The sequence below is a fragment of the Onychostoma macrolepis genome, chromosome 04 (assembly GCF_012432095.1).
Source record: "Onychostoma macrolepis isolate SWU-2019 chromosome 04, ASM1243209v1, whole genome shotgun sequence".
Lineage (NCBI taxonomy): Eukaryota > Metazoa > Chordata > Actinopteri > Cypriniformes > Cyprinidae > Onychostoma > Onychostoma macrolepis.
In genome coordinates, this window is record NC_081158.1 from 14,187,272 (window position 1) to 14,213,748 (window position 26,477).

At 35.7% G+C, this 26,477-nt stretch overlaps 2 protein-coding genes across 3 annotated transcripts; both read right to left on the reverse strand.

Moving 5' to 3' along the window:
- On the reverse strand, positions 1 to 4,633 carry LOC131538989 (vespryn-like). Its single transcript, XM_058773224.1, has 3 exons — positions 3,272 to 4,633; positions 1,078 to 1,124; positions 1 to 1,002 (listed from the first exon to the last, which is right to left on the reverse strand). Exons 1-3 carry the CDS (start codon positions 3,430 to 3,432, stop codon positions 758 to 760), a joined length of 453 nt encoding a protein of 150 aa, XP_058629207.1. The 5' UTR covers positions 3,433 to 4,633; the 3' UTR covers positions 1 to 757.
- A 7,662-nt stretch (positions 4,634 to 12,295) lies between these two features.
- Positions 12,296 to 20,628, reverse strand: LOC131538962 (gastrula zinc finger protein XlCGF57.1-like). Of its 2 annotated transcripts, none has more exons than XM_058773179.1 (3): positions 20,557 to 20,628; positions 19,588 to 19,728; positions 12,296 to 13,911 (listed from the first exon to the last, which is right to left on the reverse strand). In XM_058773179.1, exons 2-3 carry the CDS (start codon positions 19,670 to 19,672, stop codon positions 12,710 to 12,712), a joined length of 1,287 nt encoding a protein of 428 aa, XP_058629162.1. In that variant the 5' UTR covers positions 19,673 to 19,728; positions 20,557 to 20,628; the 3' UTR covers positions 12,296 to 12,709. The 2 variants fall into 2 exon arrangements, with proteins under 2 accessions (XP_058629162.1, XP_058629163.1); XM_058773180.1 differs by lacking the exon at positions 20,557 to 20,628 and adding an exon at positions 19,816 to 20,091.
- Between the last annotated feature and the right edge of the window lie 5,849 nt (positions 20,629 to 26,477).

Here is a 26,477-nt window from a genome sequence, read left to right on the forward strand (position 1 = left end):
TTTGACTTGTTTTTTCAGAAAACAAGACAATAATTTTGACTTGTCTAGAAAATCCTTCTTGATTTAAGAATTTCTAGATATTTTGGCTGGAAACAAAAAAATCTAAGTAAGAAAAGCATTTTTTGCAGTGTGGTGTCGGCGTCGGCTTGGTGTGTTCCGGTTTTAACCGGATGCAACACAGTGATTACAACAATTAAAACCAAGCAGAGAATTAAGTATTCCAGAACATAAAAATTTTCACGTTTAAATAATCCACTTTGTTGATTTCCAACCCTACAATTTTGGATTTAAAATTTTAGGCAAACACATATGTAAACATGTAAAATTTGAAATATAAATCAGATTTTGTGCAAAGATACATGAGCCTATACATTTAAATTAGTGCATTTGTGTATGTTAAAGGTATATAAAGTGAAAGCATTTGTTTCATTCACTTGTGACATCTGTGGCATTGTTTTCAGGCTTTTCACTCCGACACAGAGTCAGTGTGGAGTTCGAATCATGAACCATGAATCCAAATCCAACATAGAGAGTTTCAGTGAATGTGGTGTTGAATGTGTATATGTGTGTTAGCATGTGTGTGTCAGAGATGCTGTAGAAGGACAGAGTGCCGGCCGACACATCCACATAAACTCCTACTTTCCTACAGGAGCCTGAAGTGACACGTGTGTCAATGTGACGATAATTGCTCCAGAGACCAAATGGCTCATCAGAGCAGATCAGACACCAGGAGATTTCATTGAATCCAAACACACATTCAGCACCCTTTCCTGCAGATTCCTTTATATGTCACTGATATATCAGCCTGTCCACTCCATTCAGTTTCCCAGTAACAGCGTCCAAACAGACCCTCTCTACACAGGACATGAGGACGCTTATTAAATCTTTCTGGATGATCTGGGTACGGCTGATCCTCATCCACATATGTCACCTTTCTGTTCTCCTCAGACAGAATGAGCTTAGTGTTTGCTGTGTCTGGATCCATTGTGAGATCACAGAAATCTGAACACAAGAAGATTTATAATCAGATTTATAACAACAATCACTGAAGGGGTGTGTGTGTGTGCGGAGACATACATTTGTGTAGTCCTGCTGTAATCCTGAACTCTCCTCCATGATCCACACTATAAAACAAACATAGTGTCACATTCTGCATGTTATACAATCAGTAAACACACAATCGGTATCAGTATTTTTGTGGGGTTTTCCTATTAACGTCTAATGTTTTTATATTACATAGCTAAATATATTTTATGTCCCCTAAACATAATCCCCACAGATTTGTTTTTCTTTATTTTTATTCATAAAGGCTTCAAGAGTTCTACAGAAGTACCAGCTCAACTGAGTTACATAAACTGCACAAGAAGACCCAGTATTTGCATCAGGACCGGGGCTCAAACTCTGCATCAAAGCCTAACGCCCGTTTCACGCCGGTTTCACACCGCAAGCGTGAGCAGCGCGTATTTTTTCCGGTGCTCCATGTTAACAAATGAGTGCATTCACACCGGGAGCAGGAGCAGCGCTGCAGCGATGGTTTCGGCACCAAGTCTATTTTTGCTGCGCCGCTCACGCTCAATTAAAGTGACAGCACACTTTTGATGGACAAAATAAATATGATTTCACACAAAACGTGCTAAAAATGCACAGAATAAGCATGTCTAGTGTGTTTTAAGACGAATTGGAGTATGTCAGGAAAGAAAATGAACAATTAAAAATATGTATAGAATATTTACCCATTTTAACTTGTTTTTCATTTTTAATTGCCATAAGCAAATTATAACTTAAAGCATTTTATCAAACTCTGTGAACAATTCATCTTGCTCAAGATCTTATGTTACAATGGAGTATATACAGTAGGCCTACATAATAAATTCATTATTCATTCATTATTGACAGCTTCTATAAGAAATGGAGATATGGGTAAAAGTATATATTATTAAAAAATAATTAAAAAAAAAAAAAAAAAAAACAGTATAAACAGCACTTTCTATATTTGAATATGACTGAAACAACATGATAGGAGATGTTTTTGTTGTTGACCATTTACACGCTAATCCCCAAGACTTCAAAACTTTCAAGTTTATAACTGACCAACTTCTAAAAACAAATTTATAGTTGTCTTTGTAAAGAAATATGTCGCTTTGGAGCCGCTGCTGTGACGCTGAACAAACACTTCCAGTGTGAATACTCTGGCGAGTCTGCAGCTGCAATGACGCTGTAGTTACGCTGACGCGCTGCTCACGCGCCGCTCACGCTTGCGGTGTGAAACGGGCGTAACACTTAACACTTTCCGCGAGAGCAATTCGAAAGCATGGAGATGTCTGCTCTGCTCTCTAGCTCTCGCAGCACTTTGATGTCAATAAGTTTGATGCGACACACTCATCCATGTTTTTATAGTCCTTTTGATTGCTCTTTAATTAATAGAATTTTAAGTAGGAACCATTTTTTAATATAAAAAGCAAAAAAATATGGAACATTGGTCAACTGTACTTCTCTGTCTCATGCTTCATCAAAAACTATAAAAGCACATCTTAACTCTTTCCCCGCCAGCGTTTTTGCTGATTTTCACTATAATTTCATGACCCTCAGAATATTTTGTTGTTTGAATATCTGAACATGCAATACATCAAAATAAAGATCAGACCCTCTACTTTCAAAAAAAAAAAAAAAAGTTTTATTCTAGCTTCAAGCTTTGTTTTTTGTGTGTTTTTTTAATCAGTACTTGAATGTCGGTATGTTTCATAAAAAAGCAACATTTTGAGCAAAAAGCTGGGGAAAATTGGATTTTTATCAAATACTACATCTGGATCATATTAAGTAATATTATCAAAGCAAAGATGCAGTAGATGGCTTCCTTCAATACTCCCAAAGCTTGCACAGGCCTTTACCACTTTCTGGATTGACATTTCACTCTTTAACATTAGGCAGCTTTCATTTATATGTGGTTAGTGTTGATGATCGCATTATTTTTCATATGCATATGCTTACATATGAGATCACTCGTTTCTGCATCTTCCTGGTCTGTGTTTTTGATCGGCACTTTCTAGACTCATTCAGGAGATACGTAATAGCGTTCCCTAGCGTATAACAGTGGAAACACGGAAAACTCCATGTTTGGCAGGGAAGCGTCGTCTCATGAATAACGAAAAATTCCGTGTTTGGCAGGGAAAGAGTTAATAGCACTTTTCTTGCTTAAAAAATATAATAAATTTATCATTTGACAGCACTTTAACATTCTCATATTTAAATATTGTAAATATGTTCAACATACCTGAGTTTGTCCAGTGTGCAGTTTGGATGATTCAGTAAATCAGAGAGCAGCCTGATTCCTGATTCTCCTGGATGATTGTAGCTCAGATCCAACTCTTTCAGGTGTGAGGGGTTTGAATTTAGAGCTGAAGACAGGTAACAACAGCCTTCCTCTGTCACCATACAGCCAGACAATCTACAAACAGCAACAGTTCACATGGCATTAGTTTGTCAGCAGGGCTGGGAAGGTTACTTATCAAATGTATTTCAAAATTATTATGCTTTAATGTAATGCATTTCGTTATATTACTCAGGTTTAGTAACTTAATCTAAATAATTTAGAATACTTTGAAATACTTAAGCTATATAAGACAAAGGAACATATTAACTTAATGTCTTGTTTTTATGTTTTCTCTTTGCATTTTTTAACAACATCAGCATTTCTATGAACAACAACAACAAAAAAAGTTATGTCATTTAAATCTACGAATCAATATAAATTAAATTTGAATACAATGAATGGGATTCCGTTTCATGCTGCATTCCAAGCTTCAAAACGAATCCAAACACACCAAACATATCATAAAAGTAGCCAAAACAACTGGCACAGTTCTCCAAGTTATACAATAGATTTGTTTAATGAATGGACCAAACTTTAAGCGATTACTTTATAATCCTCTCTATGGAGAAGCGATCGCTGAGTCAAAATTCACAGGGCTCGTTTCCCAAAGCAACTACGGTCGCAAGTGATGTCGTTATAGTTCAATGTAATTTAACAACCACAGTTTGCTAACGATGCTTTTGGGAAACATACCCCAGATCTATCCAGTTTAATGTGAACCATTCACACTGGTTTCGTTCATTTAAAAGATTGACTCAAAAGAATTATCTGTGCACGAATCGAATCATGAACTCGCATTACCGTGCCAAAGATGATCTATTCTAGAAAATTTCAAATGAATAAAGACACACAAAGCTATCGTTTGACTTTATAAACTTTTATTTCATGCATGATTCGTATGGTTCTGTTAACTGAATGCAAAGTGTGAAATCTAGGAGAATCCGGTGTCATTTTTCAGTTAAATTCTTAGAAATATTAAACATAATGATTCAACACTCAAAATATGATAAAATAGAAAAACGAGTTAACTGGATAAAATTTTTCAAAGATCAAGAACATCTTCCCTCAAGACACTTTTTTATCCTCTGATGCTGATAGAAGTTTTGTTGCAGGTAGGCATTGCACTGCACTGAGGTGTTACATTACTCACTATATAATAGTCTTTGTATTTCCATGAGAGAAATGCATTATGCAAATGGATTTCTGTTGTGTCATCCATTTATGTGTTGTGATGAGCGTATGCACTCTCACTACGAGTTGCTAAATGAACAGGCTGCTGCACGCAGGTTTTTTTTTTTTTTTTTCAACGGAGAATCAGTTGGCTTATTGGTTAAAATCCCCAAACTGTTTACATAAATATTAAATTAAGAAATTATATTAAAATTAAAAGTAATCACTTTGGTAATCTAAAATACTTTTGGGATGTAACTGTAATAGGGCTGCAACAAACGGTTATTTTGATAATCGATTAATCTAACGATTATTAGACCGATTAATCGATTAGTCATCGATTATTTCAATGGCTAATCAGTAGGTTTTGAATGATTATTCAGCTTTTGCAACTAGTTAAAACATTGAGTTATACATATTATAAGTAATAAATAAAGAAGAAAATCACTTCAGCTTTTGAAATAGTTTTAATGAACTTTGAACCAACTGAACAGGTTACTCTCTTTAAGTTTTCTGATTCTGTCCAACTCAAATCACACAAATACTCTCGAAGCATTGTTTAACTTTTGTTTCCTTTCAATAAATAAATAAATAAGCTGCATTACAGACAAAAAAATAAAATAAAAATTGTTTAAATGTAAACAAATCTCTTGACAGCAGCATTAAACAGCATTTCTATGACAACAGTTCAGTTTAACGAAAAAGCACTGTCTTAACAAAAAAGCTTTTTTGGATTGTCAAATAAGTGCTGAGTTAAAGTGAAGAAAGGTCAGCATGTCAACGTGTTCACGTGACAAGCTTGCTCTTTTTTTGTGTGCAAATGTTTCCTGCAGCAGAGAAGATCCGTTCTGCTGGAGTGGATGTGGCAGGAATGCATAGAAAAGATCTTGCAAGCTTTGACATGTTAGGGAAACGTCCCTCATTTTCCTTCCACCATCCTAGAGGATCTTCTTGTTTGGGTATTTGCGATTCTGAGAAGTACATTTGTACTTCCTTTCTCACCACCTGAATCTTTTGGTCCTCATACGATTCCTCCTCTTCACTGAGGCTGTCCGTGTCAGACTGGAGAAGGTTTTCTAGCACTGACTCTCCCTCTCTCCTTGGAACAATGACACCCTGATGCTGCCCTTCTTCTGTAGGTTTCCAGGACTCTTTTCCTGCTTTAATAGCGAGGACTTCGATGGTGCTTTGAACCTCTGTTCTCTGTTCAGGCATAAACTTGAGCTTTCGAAATCTTGGATCTAGGGCTGCACACAGAAGAACTGTGTTGTCTTTCTCCTTGAAGAAAGTGCTGATACTCCCCCACCTCTCTGTTAACTCTTTAGAAGCTTTGCTTAAAAAGGCTTTTCCAGGTGTTGTTTCAAAGCTAAGGGACTGCTGCACAGACCTCTGTAGCCCTTTTGCAAGTTGAGGAAGGCATGATAGTGTTGCATACTCTTGTCCACTAAGAAACTCAGTGACACATTGAAAAGGCTGCAGGCCCTGGGTCAGCTCTTCAAGCAGTGACCACTGATCAGGCTTCAAATCAAAGTAATGTTTGCCCCTTGGTGTCACTTCAGGATCAGAAAGTGTGGCCGTAATGGGCCAGCGCTGCTCCAGCAGCCTCTCCAGCATGAAGAAGGTGCTATTCCATCGGGTACTAACATCTTGTATGAGCTTATGCTCTGATGTGTTCATCTGGTGCTGCTTTTCTTTCAGCTTAGTATTGGCCTGCTCACTTCTTTTAAAATGTTCCACCAGAGTCCTTGCAGCTCCCAAAGCTTTGCTGATGCTGGTGTCTTTCAGAGAACTGTTGACAATAAGTTGAAGTGTATGTCCAGTACAGCGGACAGAGACCCAATTATGTTTCTCTGCCAGCAATTTCATTGCAGCCACAATATTTGATCCATTATCATGAACGACTGCTTTGATGTTGTCTATGGAAATGTTGAATTTTGCGACAACAACTTCCAGCCATGTTGCTATATTGGCACCAGTATGTCGTTCATCAAGAGGCATTGTTGCAAGTGTGAGAGTCTTCATTTTCCAGTCCTCAGTGATAAAGTGATATTTGACACCAAGGTAAGCTTCTGTAGCAAGGCTAGTCCAAATGTCAGCTGTCAGTGCAATGAAACTTCTTCCTTCCTGAATAGTTTCCTTAACCTTTAAAAGATATCAGAAGATTTTAGTTGAAAATGTTATTTTAATATTCTCAATTTTAACTCTTTCAGTGGTTAATCTGTAGTTTAGTCATCTTTACTGTGTGTTTAGTTTAAAATCTAGACTGGGTAACACTTAACAAGGTTTCATTTGTTAACATTAGCTATTGTATTAATTAATTTGTAACAGTATTTATTCATTATTGTTACCATAAATAAAAATAGTTCATTGTTTGTTCATGTTAGTTCACAATGTATAAATGTTAACATATGTATTAGTAAATGCTAAAAAATTAACCTTAACAAAGATTAATAAATACTGCAGAAGTACAGTTCATTATTCGTTCATTTTAACTAATAAACCTTATTGTAAAGTGTTACCATAGATTGTTCCTAAACATGTATTTGCAATTCTACATTAGGTGTGTGTTTACCTTTTGACAGGTTTTTTCATATTTTTGTTCCGTTAAGCTTGTAATGTAGGTTCTTGACGGGAGGATATATCCAGGGTGGAATGCAGAAACCATTTCCCGAAAGCCTTCTCCATCAACCATGGAGAGAGGTCTCATGTCTTTAACAATCATATTTTATACAACTTACTACAGATACACTAAACTCTGTAAAATGGTGGTTTGTTTGTTTTATTTATTTACCGAAACACTGGGATGAAGCTGTTGGGTCATATTTGTTTTTGTTTTTTAGTCTTGGGTAGTTTTTGTGTTGTGTTAAAGCCTAACATGCCTATTCCATTTTAAAACATTTACGTGATGGAAATGTCTGATTCTTTGTATAAAACTAATTATTTTATTTTTAAAGATACTAAATACTTTGGATGTTAAAATACTGTATGTTCTCAGAGCTGTACACTGTTTGTTTAAGGGCAGGTTATGGAGTCAGTAACAGCATATTGCAGCTATGAGTGAAACACAGAGCGGCGGTCTGCAGTTTCCCTGAGCCCAGCTCCCGCACGAGATCCAGCACAGCTACCGATGAAACAGGACTCCAGTTGAGTCCACTTGAATTGCTTTTAAATGTTTAACTTTTGATTATAAAATGTTTGTTAAATTAGTTTAAATGTGGGCAGTACATGTTAAAACGGAATAAAATATGCTGTATTAAGAAATGTTCTCATCTGAAATAAAGATCGTAAACAAGTTGTGTTGTGTATTTTACAAAGTTTATGATTACTTTTATAGGTTTTTTTTAAAGTTTGATTTGAGTCAAAATGATGTAGTAATTATTATTTACTAATAGGTTCACTTTAGAATTCTGTTGCAAGTAATTCTTGCGGAATTATCTAAGAATTCTTTATTGATTACTAATGGGTTACCTGTATTTTCACTTTCCCTCAGTCCTTGCCTTACATACATGAATTTAATTAATGGTAATGTGGTAAATGCTGAGGAGGCACATATACTGTACTGTATATAAAATATAAAAACTAAGGTAAGTTATCACAAGGCACTGGAGTGGTGATGGGGTTCCTGTCGGAAGCTGATTTCTTACAAAACACACTCACAAAACAATTCACTACACAGGAAAAACCTCCATAAAATGTATTATATTTATTAATATTGCATTTTCATACTACTAATAATAATAATAACAACATTTATAGGAAAGGGTCACAACTCAATGTAATTGTGTATGACTGTTCATTAGTAGTTACTTCATAGTTATTTTTCTTGAACCTTAACTAGTAGATAATTAATAGTAGTTCTTCAGGAGGTATGACCAAATACATTAGTTATTGATTAGCTAACTGTTACTTAACACAATCATAAAAATGTATTACATACCGATTAGTTAACAGTAGTGAGTTAAGTGTTAATGAGTAATTACCTGTTAGTTCAATAATTATTTAGTTGCAGTAAGTAAGAAACAGTATTCTAAAGAGTTTAGCGTCAATATCTGGCCTCTGTTTGTATGCTCCAGTAACAGTAATACAATTTGTGTCGAGGATGCAAATGGCAGCATGCAAAACCGAAACTGGACTTCATACCTCTATCATAAGAAGTGATCGCGAGATTAATCCAATCCGTTGTACTTGATGAGTAAACAGTCTATAAAATAAAATGTTCAGTGAAAAAACGTCCAGCAGTACTTTTTGTCCACAACAGTGTTAAATCCAAGATATAATGATAGGCCTATAACGTTACATTATCCATTGTTTACATATGATTTCGCCTGAGAGATCCTTCTCAATAAATTAAGCACCATGTACGTTGTAAACATATGAGAAACCAAACGAGACCGCCTCCAAAGTGTATTTTTACAGAGAAGGCGGTAAATTTATTCGTAATATCCAAGCAGAGCTGTCGGATTTTGTGACGTTTTAGCAAACATCCTTAATTTTCTCCGCACACAGCCATCCACCGACTATGACCATGCACAACTTTGTTGGCTTTTGCATGACTCACCTGTCACTCAATATTGATGTTGTTTTATTTCCGCTTTGCCTGCTCGTTTGAACGAGAGGTAGCTTCAGTGAGGGGAGGGGAGAAAAACTGCAGTCAAAACGGACAAACTCGATGTCAGTTCAGTTCTGTTGCTTTTATATTAAAGCAAATATGATTAAAAAGACACTCAAAATACTGGCTATTTTTAATTTATTACTTAAGACATGTGTTCCGTTCATCTTAATACAGACATATTAACACCTAGACGGTATTTTAGATTTAGAAATATAACAGCAATTACCTGTTCCAGAGATCACATTGCCAGAGTATTTTGAAATATACACCCTGCTAAAAAAAAAAACAATAGAAGCCCAATAGAAAGAAATTCTAATGGTTTCCATTAAAATACCATTATAAACCATTAGCTTTTTCCAGTAAAACCATTGCAAAATTCCTTTTTGTAGTGTGTTTTGGGCATTTTTCCAATAGAATTTAACATCCCACCAATAGAATCCATCACATACCAGTAGACACCATTAGTTTTCATTAAAACCAACACAATTCCCATTATAATCATTAAAACCATTACATTTTCTATTGTGTTTTGGGCAGGGTTCTATTGGTTTTTTCAGCAGGCCACATAAAACATGATAGAGATATTATTATTAATAATAATTAAAGACTACACCACATTGTGCTGCTGGCTTTGGTAGTTTACCCATAGATATAGGCAGATGCCCTATTAGTGGCTGTTTCTATGGGCCTCTATATGTAAGCTATTGGCATAATGGTCAAAGCAGATCTGTGGAAACTTGAGGGCAATTTGACTGTATGTCTGCAACCCTTATACGCATTTATGAATATCAAGCTAACACAACATTTTAAGGGAATATAGTTTAAAAACCTGTAATATTGAGTTAGTACATATTAAAAACACAAACCAACACATTCGTACCTGCTGGGGATTTATTAAACACATATTAGCAGATTATTCAATTATTTAAAATGATGTGTAATAAAACGCTGCATTTCCTACTCCACAGTGATTGGTGCTCAAGGCCACTACTTAAATAAGAATGACAGTAACCAATATAGTAATAATAAAAAACTTACTCTGATATCCTGAAAGTGACGTGTCAGTAATAATATCTGACTAAAGGAAAATCAAACTCTGAGAAAAACAAGTCCATAAAGTTTTATGGCACCTGACGCTGTGCTCTCATTCACTTTCTAAGGCTGTCACCGAAACTATACATTGTTACGAAACAGTCACAAGAGATATGGAAAGGTAAGGCTTCACCAAATTCTCAGGAGAATTCTAGCTCAAGAACAAGGTTGCCGTTTCCCAGAGGTTATATACCCTGGGAAAACAAAACAAAAGTGTTGTAGTGAATTTTGCTTTCGCCAACCTAGGGAGGCCAAATAGTGTAGTGATGGGTACTCGTGTCACCAATGACGTTATGATATTTGGATCACATGTCACTTAAGGTGTGATTATGAGTATATCACATAAGATCTCTAACTTGTAGAACCTCTTTCTGTATCATCACCACAAGGAAGACACAAGTGTAATAAAATAGATTTTATTAACAAAAGATAGACAAGAGTAATCAACAACTACTAAATGAATACCATAAATGAAATAGGAATAAAGTGCGTAAGATGCATAAAATGCAAGTGATTATGTTGGATGTAGCAATGTCAGAGCTACGTTACCTGGAAAGATAAACTCTTGCTACTGTGAAAAAAATAAAGAATCTTATTTTGCATCAAACAAATACGGGAAATATTATTTGTTATCAACTGCAATCAGCTATATAGTATCTAATGTAAATTAGAAACTCATATACTGATAATATACAACAATGCCAAGGTCTCTGAAAGAGGTTTGGATAAGTGATATTTACGTTCTCTGTGGTCAAGTGAGCAGTCCACTGGTTGGAATACGTCATATGTCCACTGGAAGTCACTGGCAGTGACTTCATCCACTGGTTGTGCTGGTAACAATGCAGTGGGGAAAGGAACAGGAATCCGTTTCGACAGCCTTGAACACGAAGCGCTGGAGGATGCTGATCTTCTGGAGCACCAAAGGGTCCTAAAATCTGGAACACGCAGATGTGGCCCTGGAGTAGGTGCAGAAAGTCCTTAGCCTGGAACACGCAAGCAAAAGAACCTTAAAGTGAAGGTTTGCTCGCCGGAGCTTAACCTTGTTGCAAATGTCTGTCTTCTGCCTCTCTGGGCTAGAGACTGAGAATTTGGTCGATCCGCTTTTGTCTCACTGGATGCACTGGAGACTTAGAACAGGGTATCTGTTGACGTCTCTACCATTGCAGTACTCAGACTCATCAAACAAGGAGCGTATTTTGGGAAGGTACCTTTATCTCTTTCCGATGAGGAGGAGATTGCATTCTGTCGCTTCCCCATTTCCAGGCTGTGATTGGCTGTTTCCATCAGAGTGGGGGGACACAGTGTGGCCCCACCCTTCTTTCCTCCTGTGGAACTTATTTGCATAGTCCAAACACACATTTAGAAAAGTGTCACTAAAGTTTTACCAATGCATCATTCACTTACCAAACCACAACCAGAATACCTTTAGCAATGTTACGAACACATTAAGTCCAAACATGATAGAAGAAGATTGAACTGTCATGCATGCATTCATTTATCCATCAACAGCTGAGTTTGTGTAAGATGTTGCACTACACGTCGCTGTCACTAGGAATACTTATTTCTCTGAATAAGTAGGATGTGTGTGTTGTGGTTTGCATCAGTTTAAGGTTTGAGAACAGTTATGAATGGATTTGGATGGAACTTTGTGATCTCTCTTTGTTTCACCCACTGCTGCTGCATCCAGAGGTCCTAAGGAATTTTTATGGCGGTCACAGGCCAAACCTGAGGAATGAGAGAATACTTCTTGTATGGAAATAAAACAAAAATAACGACTTTATTCAACAATTCGGCACCGTAACGTCACCGTAGTGACATTTTGGAGTGTATTGCTACACGCAAAATGCGTACGCTCTTCCGTGTCAGCCGCGACATAGGGATGCGCTGTTTGTGTTCAAATCAAAGCGTAAATCCACGTAGAAAATGTATCCTTGTGTCGCGGCTGACACAGAAGAGCATACGTATTTTGCGTGCAGTGATACTCTCCAAAATGGTGCTACGGTGACGTTACGGCGCAGAATTGTTTAATAAAGTTGTTATTTTTGTTTTATTTCTGTACAAAAAGTATTCTCGTCACTTCATAACATTGCGGTTGAATCACTGATGGTAGATGGAGTATTCTGGACCTTGACAGTGTAATTTACTTGGCAGTCAATGGGACAGTCACAGGCCTTCCGGTTTTCATCTAAAATATCTTAATTTGTGTTCCGAAGATGAACGAAGCTTTTATGGGTTTGGAACGACATGGGGGTAAGTGTTTAATGACAAATTTTTCATTTTGGGGTGGAGTATCCCTTTAACATTGTCGACCTACAAACAGAATCTCACATCCACATGACTTCTCAGGTGTATCTGGAAGATACTATTAAGACAAACTATTTTTTTTTTTTATTACACATCTTCTTACCACATTGTACTTTGAGTTTTCTTCCAGAATGAACACACAAGTGATTTTTGAAATTGTGTTAACAGTGTGACACTGAGGAACACTGCAATTTCTTTTCAGAATGAGTTTGCAAATGACGATTCAAAACTCCTTGATTTTTGAAACTCTTTTCACAGTGAATGCATGTGAAAGGCTTCTCTCCAGTGTGCATTCTTATGTGAACCACAAGGTTTGACTTGTTTGTGCAAGACCTTCCACAGTGATGGCACATAAAAGACTTCTTTCCAGTGTGACTTACTACGTGATTCCTAAGGTGATTTTCATCTATGAAATGTTTTCCGCACTGATGACATATAAAATAGATTTCTCTTGAGTGAATCCTCATGTGCTTATTTAGGTTTAATTTACATCTGAAACTATTCCCACACTGACCACATATGAATGGCTTCTCTCCAGTGTGAGTTTTCATATGAGCATTAAGTGTTACTTTATGTGTAAAACTTTTTCCACATTGAGGGCATACGTAAGGCTTCTTGCCAGTATGAATTCTCATGTGAGTTGTAAGGGACTCTTTTCGACTGAAACTTTTCCCACACTGATCGCAGATGAAAGGGTTCTCTCCAGTGTGAATCCTCATGTGGATTTTAAGGCTTCCTTTTTGGGTGAAACTCTTTCCACACTGTTGGCAGATGAAAGAGCTCCCTCCAGTGTGAATTCCCATATGTACATTAAGGCTTCCTTTCTGAGTGAAACTTTTTCCACATTGTTGGCAGATGAAAGAGCTTTCTCCAGTGTGAATCCTCATGTGGACTTTAAGGGTTCCTATTTGAGTGAAACTCTTTCCACACTGATGGCATGTGTAAGGCTTCTCTCCAGTGTGAATTCTCTGGTGGACTTTAAGGTTTCCAAGGTGACTGAAACTCTTTCCACACTGTTGGCAGATAAAAGAGCTCCCTCCAGTGTGAATTCCCATATGTACATTAAGGCTTCCTTTTTGAGTGAAACTTTTTCCACACTGTTGGCAGATGAAAGATCTTTCTCCAGTGTGAATTCTCTGGTGGACTTTAAGGTTTCCAAGGTGACTGAAACTCTTTCCACACTGACTGCAGATAAAATAACTCATTTTTCCTGTTGTTTGATCTCTTTTTTGTGAAGAAGTCCTTTCAGTCTTTGAGTAACTTAAAGATTGTTTTACAGTTATTAAATCAAAATGTTTCTCACACTGGTCTTTCTCTTCATTTTCATTCAGTTCTTGATTCTTCCCTTTCAGTGGCATCAGGTCTAAAGCAAAGAAAAAAGACAAATACAAGTTAACAGACATCAAAAATGTAGACATTTAAAGCATTACTGTGAAGAACCTCCAGGCATGATGCTTGTCTGCCACCTGTATAGAAAGAATCATGCCAATTCATTGGATTATGACACAAATTCAGCCTTCTGAGTCACCAGTGCCCATGTCATCACTTCTCAATTTTTTCTACCTTACCTTTTTCACTCGCCAACAGGTATTGCAAAATCACCGACAAATGCCCAAAATCTGAGGCAAATCGGTGCTCATTTAGTGACAATCATGCAGTGTGAATTATCAAAGACTTGATCTGAGAGAAACATCGACGCCCATGACATATTTGGCATGCTAAATATCTGGACTTGTCAGTGATTCAAAATCCTGCTGTGTGAAATGAGTTATGACTGAAAAATACATCGGCGATGACCTACATGCAATGAAAGAGCAAGATACAGAGCTCTCAGACCATTTGTATTGTGAACTTCTTGCAGGCTACCATTTTAATAACATTTCCAGGCTTGCACGAGAACTCTTATCTCATGTGTGATCTTGTATTATTTCCTTATTACTTCTCATGTGTTTGGTTGTGAAACGTAGTTTGCAGACCAGACAGAGTTGTTGCCGATTCTTCCTATAAAGTCATGCAGTGTGTAACCTCCTGTCGCTGATCCATCATGCAATGTGAACATAGCAGCAACTGAATGCTACCCCAGATAGTCATGCAGTGTGAAAACAATGGTGATCCAATGACTTTGAAAATCGTGCAGTGTGAACTCCACATTAGGGAACCAGGATTACATGTGTATCTGAGAGTAACTGATGTTATGAGAACACTATACCACAGAGCCATGAGTCACTGACAGGTTATTAGCACATGAATATATGCACATACTGAATAGGTCTCTATAAGCCAGAGAGGGTTGCATTTCCTGGCTTCTTGGGGGAAAGAGCATCTACATGAGTCTTCAAAGTTTGAAGTGGCAGTGAAGAGGGCATTTTTAAGCCTGATAAAGATTACATTGCAAAAAAAAATTGTGTCAGATCCTATTAAATGTTAAATGTTTGAACCTATTAAAGGCACAGTAAGTTTTCACCAGTAGAGGTCGCATATGTTCAAAACAATAACAAAGGCGAAGCTTGATGACGCTGTGAAGACGGGTGGAACGATGGGAGGCGTTGTTTTCACTATTAAGAGATGTATGGAATTCACGAATCATGTTCACGGATGAAGTAATAAGTTACCAGTACCTTTCACAGTTATTCAAACAGCAAATAAATTATACAGAGAAAGAGAGCAAAGAACATTTACATTGTCAAAGAACATTATGACGTGAGACCTAATTTTAATGGGCCCCTGAAAGAGATTGTGATGGGCCACACCCCCTTGGTCCTAAATTCGATAATCCGGCACTCAAATGAAGCTGATTGAATAGCCCTGATGTAGAAGCAGCATTAGAGTCAGAAATTATCCGAAAAGAGGGGGAAATGGCTTTAAAATAAATAAAAATGTCTCAAAATTTAGCATATGAGTAGCATAGCTGTACATGTAATATTGTTATACAACAATTCAATAAACAAGTTAGTAGTAATTACCTTAAATTTTAGACAAAATATTGATATTGTCACATGTTGACCTAGTTTCTTCTGTCCCCTCATTGGTTAATTAGCCCCACACCTGTTTTTGTTCTCCCTTGATTACTTTATTTAAAGCCTGTGTTCTCCCTCCAATGTTTGTCTGCTATTGAGTTTATCATGTGTTGTGCTACTCCTTTTTTATGGATTTCGACTGTGGATTATTATTAAAGATATTTGTTTGGACTCTACTCCTCATCTTGCGCCTTCTTAGCATACACGACCGTAACAGATATATGCCAATTAAAATAATTTCATCCATTGCATGTCCAAGCAACACACAGCTTATGTTTTGTTATAGAATTATACAGCATTTTTAATGAATCACTGATTTAATCAATGATTCAGTGATCCAAAATCACATCTCTACTCTGTAGTATGCAATTTTCTGGTTAAAATTGCGATTTTTAAAACAAATTAACAAATAAATAATATAATAATTAGATAAAAATTAATGATAAGATAATAACAATGCTCATTTTGTTTTACAGAAAACTTGTTTAATTAAAAAAAAAAAAAAATGCAGGGTTACTTGTTAACATGCATGCAAGCTATAACTGTACATCATATGATACAGTTATGATATGGTGCAACTCCTATACACTAGAGAAAAATATGGATTATCTTAATTTGCTTCTAATTTCTTTAGAGAGAAGTATTATTTTTCCTGTTTATGCCCAAAGTAGGACTGAGTGTGTATTTTCATTCATACTGTACAGTGTTTCCCACAGGATTTTGTGACACTTGTGGCGGCAGGTGATGTCACATATTAATTTGCATATTTATGACGTCACTGCATCAAGTTTGCGTTCAGACAAGTTTTGGCACTTCAAATTTTCTACTCTATGAACTGTCACATACCGTAATACAACTGAATGCCCAATAAAGCTGTTAACATTTACATATTTTTTGTTGCCATACATACAGCAGGTATAAATAGTGACTAAACACGACCCATAAATACTACGTTAACCGGGAATCACTCTCACTATACTCCTTAAATCCTGATTTATAGTCGCGACATCGTCTGATAAAATCGATATACATCTACATTAAATAGTGACTATATGCGGTGGTTTTGGATATATTACCGTTTTGTCTTATTCAGCGCACTTGCCTGCATCTGAGTAACAAACTATATGAGCATTTTAACAGACGAATTACGTTCAAATTTAAAAGTCCAAATAGTCAGTAAGCGACAGGTGCTTGGAAACGCTGTTTTGTACTCATTTATTGACGAGTCTGCTGCAGTACGGCCAACTGAAAGTCGCTATGTCAGTATGTACTGTTTATGGAAAAAAGCAGCTGAAAGGATCTGAAAGTTGCTAAATATTGTGCTAAATTCGCGCTCGTGTGTGAGATGCGGGAGCTGATGGCAGGGGGCGGTGGGTATTTGTAGCGGTCGATGTGGATATTGTGGCAGCCCGCCACAAATAAATCAACGTATGGGAAACACTGCTGTAAGCCGGAGGACGCCCTCGCGCAGAAACTCCACATATGCATCAAAGAAGTAATAGAACTCATGACAATCCAGGAAATCCCTAATATGGACAAAGGTATCGCTATTAGGGTTGTGACGGTGAGGAAATGTATAAACCGGTTAATCGACGCGTGACAACACCGGCAATACCGGTATCACCATGGGGTAATAAAATAAATAAATTACACAAATTTTAAATAAAGTAAAAATCAGCAAACACCGTGGAACCAAATAAATGAGAAACAAATGTTTAACCCCTTAACTGTCACTCACAGTTTTGAACATAGACATTATAGTGCACTATCCAAACTTACATTTTTATAATTCATGAATGAAAACATTTTGTAACATGATTTTGATGTACCATTTCCATGGTAATGCAATGTCTGATTTAAAAATGGGTTTCAAAGGATGAATTTTGAGATTTTAAGTTTTCAACTGATATATAATTTCTTATGATTTCTAATACGTAATAGAGAAAAAGGCAACTAAGAAGACTTTCTGTGACAAAGGTCAGAACTCCTGTCATGATGTAGATTTTTCAGGTCCACTCTTGTCATAAATTAATCTATTACTTTTCCTACATAATTTTTTAACAAAAAAAGTGGTAAAATACCTATTTAGGAGTCTTACTGTGTGTTCACACCAGACACGACTTGCGCGAATAAATCGTGCTATTCGCGCGTAGTTGGACACTTGAACATTTTGAGTTTACTCACTTCATTCGCGCGTGAAATTCACTTCACAACAGATGCGAATTCGCGTCAAGGAGGGGCTTCTGCCAGGCGGCTCCAATCTCCAATCTCATTACAAATACTGGTCCAATCAAAAATAACTATTTTTTACTTTACTATTGTGAGTGTATTTGCAATAGGATATAATTAGAATGAATGTACAAATGTTTGCCATAAGTAGCCTATTCTACTCTTAACATAGAAATAATATTTTTATGTAACAAATAGTCTATAAATTATGATTTACTATGTTTTGCACAAAGTAACACACCAAGCAAGATCCTTTTTATTCCTGTTTCTATAAAAGTACGAAGATGTATCGTACAGCTCTGGGTATCCACATACAGCGACGATGATTTTGTCCTCCATTGTTGTTTCGGATTTCTGCCTCCCTCGCTACGGCGTAATCACGTCACTACTAGAGCAAGCTCCTGATTGGTTAACGCGGTGCAAATTTTCGCCAAAATTCCGATTTTTCAACTCGCACAGTCACGCATTAAGCGCGTCAAACGCTCAATTCGCGCCGCCTCATTTGCGCGAATCGCGTCGCAACATGTCTATTCTCGTCTTTGCATTGACTTAACATGTAAATCACTCGCGCTTAATTCGCGTCTGGTGTGAACCTTAAGACCTTTCCAACGATATATAGTTTGTCATGATTAGATTGGGATTTAATTGTAAAATAGTGAAGTAAACGTAGGCGTCCCACAGAGGGGACGGTGACAGTTAAGAGGTTAAAAAAAATATAAAAAATTTCCAAAATCAACTTAGATAAACAGCAAAAGTCAACAGGCTTTTCAAGATCCAAAATATTGTCAAACAGGCGCTTTTGCATTTAGTTTTGAAACTAAATCTTCCGCCAAAGTAGAATTAAGTGTTGGGATTAATGTTACACAAAATAATTGCTTGGTTAAGGCTACTTCTGTATATTCTTTCTTAATTTAATGCGTGAAATGTCACAATAATGAATGCCCAACTTGGAAGCAGGATCTTCTCAGGTGCACTTGAACAGCATGTTAACACAACCAGAGACGGGACACACTAAAGACAGACGGGGAGAAGAGCACAGACGCACCAGCAGAGAAAATACTGTACAGGCACAGCAATCTTACTGTTTGCAATGCTTGAAATATTGGAAAAAAATATATAAGTATTAGGATGAGGTTTTATATGAATGTATATCTAAAGGGAACTGACTGTCTTAACAAAAGTTCAGTGGACTTTTCTTTTCCTTAAACCTCCATATAATGCATGTTAAAATAGTGTTTATAAGCGCAGCACTGCTTTGCGTACAGAGGTAACCAAGGAAATGGTATGTCAATGCTGTTCTGTAATTTCCACCTGCCGTCAGAGAGTGAATTTGCGTTCTCATTCAGCCATTTGCGGGTTTTTGCAGACTGTTTTATGCAGCATAATTTCACAAAAATAAAGACAGACCATTATATTTTTGCTTTAAATCTTGATATTACAACCACTTAGTAGCATCTTTGTTTGTAATTCAAATGCAGTGTTTGCCTCTAATTTCAAATGGTTACAGATACTTTTATTGTTTTTTATTAAATATGTTTAGTTGTTGTAGTAGTAACTGTTTCATGGCCAGTAAAAAATATTTATGGCCAGTCAATTTTCTCAAGTCACCGGCCATTGATAGGCGTGGCAAAAAGTTTTAGTTTTAGGTCTTGAGAATTAGCATTTGTCTGGTCACGTGATCTCAACGAACTGATCCATGTCAAATAAAAACCACTTTATTTAGAACACTTCAAAAATGTCATTTCTGTAGAGGTCAACATTTTAATAAGAATCAAACAGGAATCAAAACCAACCTGTTTGTTCCTCAGTATCTTCTTCTTTGACTCTGAATGCTTCTTCAATCTTCATGTCTTCACTCTCCTCTTTAATAAACGGCATCTTTATAATAGTGTGTCATGTGGATCTCAGTTCCTTCACCTGGGTTTTTCCTGTGTCTGTGTAGACAATTTCCATGTTTAAGATGAGAATAATTAATAGAAAGAAAAAATACATTTCTGGGTGCATCTCAATTAACTCCCTACTTCAATAGTCAGTGCAATGGTAAGGGTGTCAGTCAGACTGATAGATAAATGGTCTTAAATGCAGACAAAGACGCATACAAATAAACAAATAAATAATACTCAAAATTAGCACTTGAAAACTGATAAAATAACACAACATTTTATGCATTTGCCATTTAATGATGTGTAGATTATAGGTCAAATAACCAAAACATTTGCTATTGGTTTGTGTAAGTAACACTGGACACTTAATCTATTGGAACAGTATTCCAGACAAGTTTTCCTTTGATTCCTCCTCGTTTCCTTCCTTTGCGCTCTTTCCTCGCATCCTAAGGGGGTGGAGCTAAGACGCGAGGAAAGTAAGCAAAGAAAATGATTTTTTTTTTTCAATGCCACAAGAACAAGTGCTTTTAAAGCATTTAAAGCATTTTTTCAAGGAGGTTTATTTATAATGTAAAGTCATTTATAAAATGTGAAAAGTTTGGTTTGCAAAGAGCCCACTTCTTTTATGTATTTTCCCTAGTGAAATAACTGTATCTGTAACTGTATTAATAATCAAATACGCAAATGCATGGATGCAAAAATAAGAAATGAGACGCTATTCTGTTACTTGTGCTACTTTAATCACACTAAATATCGTTCATAAACATCAGATAAAGAATTGTCATTTTTCATTCGATGTTAAATAATTTGTTAAAAAAAATAAAGAAATAACATAATATGGTTTGTTTCGATTTAAAAACTTTAAATGCGTAGACGAACCTTTCTTCAGCTGTGTCACAGACGCAGGAGCGCGCGCAGCCTTATGACGTCACATCGCCAGAACAAAATAAAAGTCCCGTTTACGTTAAAATAACTAATGTGGATGGGCGTTTCTTCAACTAGGGGCACTTTTAGCCTTGTGAAGTTGAATAAAAAAAACTTGTTCAAAAGTCACGTAACACAGTCTCATAAGTTTAAATAAGTTGACTAGTTTTAAGGTCTGTAAGAGGACAAACTTAGATTACAAGAGAAATTGTTAATATTTTACATTTTTCCTACCTGCAATGAACAAATGTCATTTCCACCACATCCCAATATACAGCTGTTATTTAAAAATAGAATAACTTATGCCACTCGAGAATTGTCTAAGATCATTTGTCTAACTAGTTTTACCAGTTTTTACACAATGTACAATAATTATACATTTCTCAATGAGATAAATTAACTGCCCTCAGTACCAAATGCTGAACTGTACACCTGTCACACTCTGAAATTTTATATTGGTTTGGGTAAGAGCTTATTAGAAAATAAATAACTTGAATTTTTATATTAAGTAGAGCATGATCTCATAAATTGTGGTTACATTTTTAATGTGTGATGAGAACTTTTTCAATATTTTTAAAAAATGTGAGGTGGTGGAAATGACAGTGTGGTGGTGGAAATGACAGGGTGTTGTGGAAATGACAATTAATTAACGTGAATGTAGAGAAATAGCAGATATATTTATTAGAAAAAGTCTTAAACTCATCACACTCATTAAACTCAATCCACAAAGTCATTAAACATATCAATTGTACTTTGTAACCATAAATGTCATTTCCACCACAGAGGCAGTGTGGTGGAAATTACATTTCTGTAGTTTTTGGTGAAAAAATGGAAGATAGCTTCACTGATTAGCTTTGAATTAATACTTAGCATTTCATGTATGCAAAATACTCTTATTTAACTTAACATTTTTAGCTTTTTAAAAACACCCTTGAAGGTACAGTATGCTTGAAAATGACGTAGAATAAATATATTAACTGATCAAGCAATATTTACCTTGATTTTTCTTCCATTTGTTGTTGATGAAAATTTAAATTTCCTCCATGTCCAACATGTGCTCTGATGTCACTGAACATTTCCATAGAAACCACCTAAACAATCTTTCACACAAACTTTTTAAAGGGACATTACAGTGTTGTGGTGGAAATGACACCAATACTGTGTGACAGCTATATTTTGTATAAAAAGTAATATTGATAGTGGTCTCACATTAAATACTACAATGTATTTCAACTATTTTTCTAGTGCTTAATTCAGGTACATTAATAGTTACCAGATAAGTCATATTTTTAAACTGTATTTTCATTGTTGAAGTTTAAAAGTCTGGGTGTGCGACAAGGAGAAAACAGTGATTTTGACACCTATAAGGAGGTTGAAAAGTATGAAAAAATCATAATAGAAAGGTAGTAAAAAGTTGTAAAGGTGGTTTTATTGTTAGTTTGACAAAGAAAGAGGAATTTGTCCAAAATTATATGTATTTTTAAAAATATGACCAAAGAACATAAAAGTGCCCATAGTCTAGAAAGAAATTTGAATATATATCAGAGATATTTAGAGTTGAAGTCGTGGTGAGATACATTATCTGTTGTCCACTGGTGTGCTGAAAAGAACTGCTAATGAAAAGTGATGAAGGAAGGAAAGAAAGAAAGTTGTCCAAATGAAGTCCTTAGCAATGCATATTACTAATAAAAAAATTAAGTTTTGATATATTTACAGTAGTAAATTTACAGAATATCCTCATGGAACATGATCTTTACTTAATATTCTTATGATTTTTGGCATAAAAAAAAAATCGCTAAGTTTGACCCATACAACCCTGCTGAAAAATAAACAATAGAACACTGCCCAAAACACAATAGAAAATGTAATGGTTTTAATGGTTATAATGGGAATTGTATTGGTTTTAATGGAAACTATAATGGTGTCTACTGGTATGTGATGGATTCTATTGGTGGGATGTTAAATCCTATTAGAAAAATGCCCACCCTGCTAAAAAAACCCCAGCTTAAACCAGCCTAAACTGGTTGGCTGGTTTTAGCTGGTTTAAGCTGGAAATAGCTGGTTTTAGCTGGTCTCCCAGCCTGGCCAGGCTGGTTTTAGCTGGTTGTATGTTCTGGTTATATTATAATGGCATTAATGGTAAGATTAATTAAAAAAAAGTAAACAACTCACACACTTAGATAGATATAACCTCTTTGTTATGTCAAAAGAAGACTTAAAATGGCATGAAAACATAGTCTGTAGGAGTTTTTAGTGAGTAATCAGCTTGGTGAAATGTAAAGTAAATCTTCGTGTCTGTGACGAATATTTACAGAGCTTTGATGACTGATGATCCGAAAAATTCAAAAATAGTGAAGTTAACTATTAAAAAGAATAGCTGAACATAAGTTCACAAATATATATTGTTTAAACTGCCTTGAGTTATCCTTTTAATAAATGTAAAATGCTTGAAAACACTAACTTGATGAGATTCATACATGCCTTTAATAAATGGAATATTGATTAGTCACCTTTATTTATATAGCGCTTTTAACAATACAGATTGTGTCAAAGCACTTAACAGTATCAAATTAGAGGATAGAGTGTCAGTAATGTATAATGATAAGATTAAACACTCAATTTTCAGTTAAAGGCATTTCATTATTGAATTCAGAGATGTCATTGTCTAGCTCAGTTTAGTTTAAATAGTATCTGTGCAATCAAATCGGCGATAATCGCTAGAAATTAAGTGTCCCCAACTGAGCAAGCCAGAGGCGACAGCGGCAAGGAACCAAAACTCCCTCTGAGACAGAATGGAGAAAAAAAAACCTTGGGAGAAACCAGGCTCAGTCGGGGGGCCAGTTCTCCTCTGACCAGACGAAACCGCAGTTCAAAAGTTTATATTTCTATTTTAATTTTGTTGCAATTTCTAACAATAGTAGTATTATGTAGTTAGGTATTTTATTATATTTTAGTTATTTTGTTATTTTGGTTGATATATCTGGGGATATATCTCTGGGGGTCATCTGGGTGTGCTGGTTACATTGTAATGTTTTAGTTTTTTTTTCTTTTTCGATAGTGTGCAAGTAATGTTTATTACCAAGGAAATGTACATTTGATAAAAAAAAAAATAAAAAAAAAGGAAAGGGAAAAAAAAAAAACATTTGAGGACTTTGCCTACTCATTTCAGAATACCACTGCGCACCACTGACACACACACACACACTCTCTCTCTCTCTCTCTCGCTCTCTCTATAAACACTGTCTACATGCAAGCAAGCTTGAGTGTTCGTAAAAACAACAAGACCAAATCTAAAACTATAAAAGTGCTGCTTTGTCCATTTATCACGTGCAGGGGTAGCATTTTGCGCCTGTGGCGTAGAACATACAACATTACATTACATTTAGTCATTTAGCAGACGCTTTTATCCAAAGCGACTTACAAATGAGTACATTAGTGCTATTACAAGTCTTTGTTAGCCTAACGCAGTACACATAAAAAGTTTTTTTTTTTTTTTTTTTCAAACAAGTAGATAGAATATAGAAAAAAAAACCTAGTGTTTTTTTGTTTGTTTTTTTAATAAGAAACAAGTAGATAGAAAAAAAGAAAGCTAGTGTTAGTTTTACAAGAAAAGTTAGCAGTTAGAGAATAAATATGCAATTGATGGAGAGTCAAATGTGTGGGGTTTTTTTTAAATAAAAAGAAGACTGATAGATAAAATAAAATTAGAATAGAGAGTGCTAGAGTTAGAGGATCAAATAAAATAAAAAATAAATATTTAGCAGACTCTTTTCCAAAGACACACACACACACACACACACACACACACACGTGTTTGTTTTTGTGAATAGTGGGGACATCGCATAGGCGTAATGGTTTTTATACTGTGCAAACTGTATGTGCTATTACCCTACACCTAACCCTACCCCTTACAGGAAACTTTGTGCTATTTCAGATTTTCATTACACTCCATTCTGTGTGATTTATAAGCGTTTTGAAAAGTGGGGACATGGGGTAATGTCCTGAAAAGTCACCTTCTCCTTGTAATACCTATGTTATACCCTTGTCATTATACAAATTTATGTCCTCATTTGTCACAAAAACACAGACACACACACCGTGAACACTTAATAAAATAAAACAAGTCCAAAGAATAGATGATTTAATAACAATTTAATTGTATTTAAGTTATTTATGTATGTAATGTTCTAATTTTATGTTTATTTATGTAAATTCTGTGTGACTGTGGTGTATTTTAATGGGCGTGCGTACTGAACATTCGAGTCTCATTCAAACACTGGAGCGGAGGGAGTTGTCATGGAAACGGGCAGAGAATCTCCGTCTCTCGCTGCTGTTTTCACTGCTTTCGGTAAGTTTAGTACCTAAAATCAACAAATATTACATACAAATATTCCTGACACTTTCCTGAACTCTGTTCAACGTCTGTTGAAATTAGTTCATATAAATGGTTTAGTGTCTACGAACAAGTCCGTTAACATCTTAGCCGTTTTCAGAGGAGGTAACATTATACCATACTTACTCGTGTAACTACTCATGTAACCGTCTTTAAATAGGGAAAACATGGAAGTGTTTGGTAGCTTCTAAATTCATCCCTGTTTGGATCCTAAGGAATGAATGGTGCTAAGCTAAACGCTAGCATAGTTGCGCCGTGCGCTAGAGTGATTAAGTGCACGCACTGAGACGGGAGAGGTACGCATCAACTCGTCTAAGTTGAGGGAAGAACATATTAGAATATGGAAAACCGGTGGCATTTTCCTTTAACTAGAATAATATAAACATTAATATTAATATAAACAATATCAACGTCCACATTCACTATATTATCCAGTCTCCGCTGTAGCTCCCGTGACCTACTGTAAATGCCCAGAATGCATTTCCGCTGTGACGACACATTCCCATTCTTTATAAACTGAATCGAGTTCAAACGTGTTTTGATGTCTCGTGGTAAACAAATATTGGAGCAAAAATTTCAGGAGCAAAAAAAAAAAAAAAAACCTTGGCAAAAGGCGAAGTTCCAAGATTTCACAATTTTTAAAGGGAGCCCTAGATGGAGAAGGAACACAGGTGAACTGGGAAAGCTTATTAAATTTTTAAGAAAGCTTTGACATCCATAAGTAAGCAGTGCGCAATATTAAATAAGTAAACCTAGAAACAAATTCTGTTATGTTAAGAAATAGTTTTCTGTATTTTCTTCTTGTTCTTTTCCACATTTCACCTCTGCTTTAGCTTGGTTCCTTGTAATAAACCTGCCATTGTATACTAAATATGGTTGTCTCTGTGACAAATTGCTTATGTTCCTAGATTCTTGAGGATGGCCTGCTGCACCCCATAGTCTGAGCGAACCTCCTGTCAGACAACATCTCCAAAGCACAGTGAAACATATGGCTAGTAAATTAACCTCAAATATACACTATTGTTCAAAATTCAGTAAGATATTTTATGTTTGTTGAAAAAACATCTCTTATGCTCACCAAGGCTGAATTTATTTAAAAATTATATTAAAAAACAGTAATATGGTAAAATATTACAATTTAAAATAGCTGTTTTCAGTGTGAATATATAGTAAAATATAATTTATGTGATCAAAGCTGAATTTTCATCATCATTACTCCAATCTTCAGTGTCACATGATCCTTCAGAAATCATTCTAATTTGCTGATTTGATACTCAAGAAACATTTCTGATTATTAGCAATGTTGAAAACTACGGTGACGCATTGCTGCTGCACACATATTATTTTTTCCACTCAATTATGTCGTAATAACGAGATCTAAGGAGATATTAAGTCGTTAAAACAAAAAATTTTCTCATTAAAATTACATCATTTTCTTGTTAAAACGACATCTTTTATGCATGGCGTGACAGGTTGTTTTGTT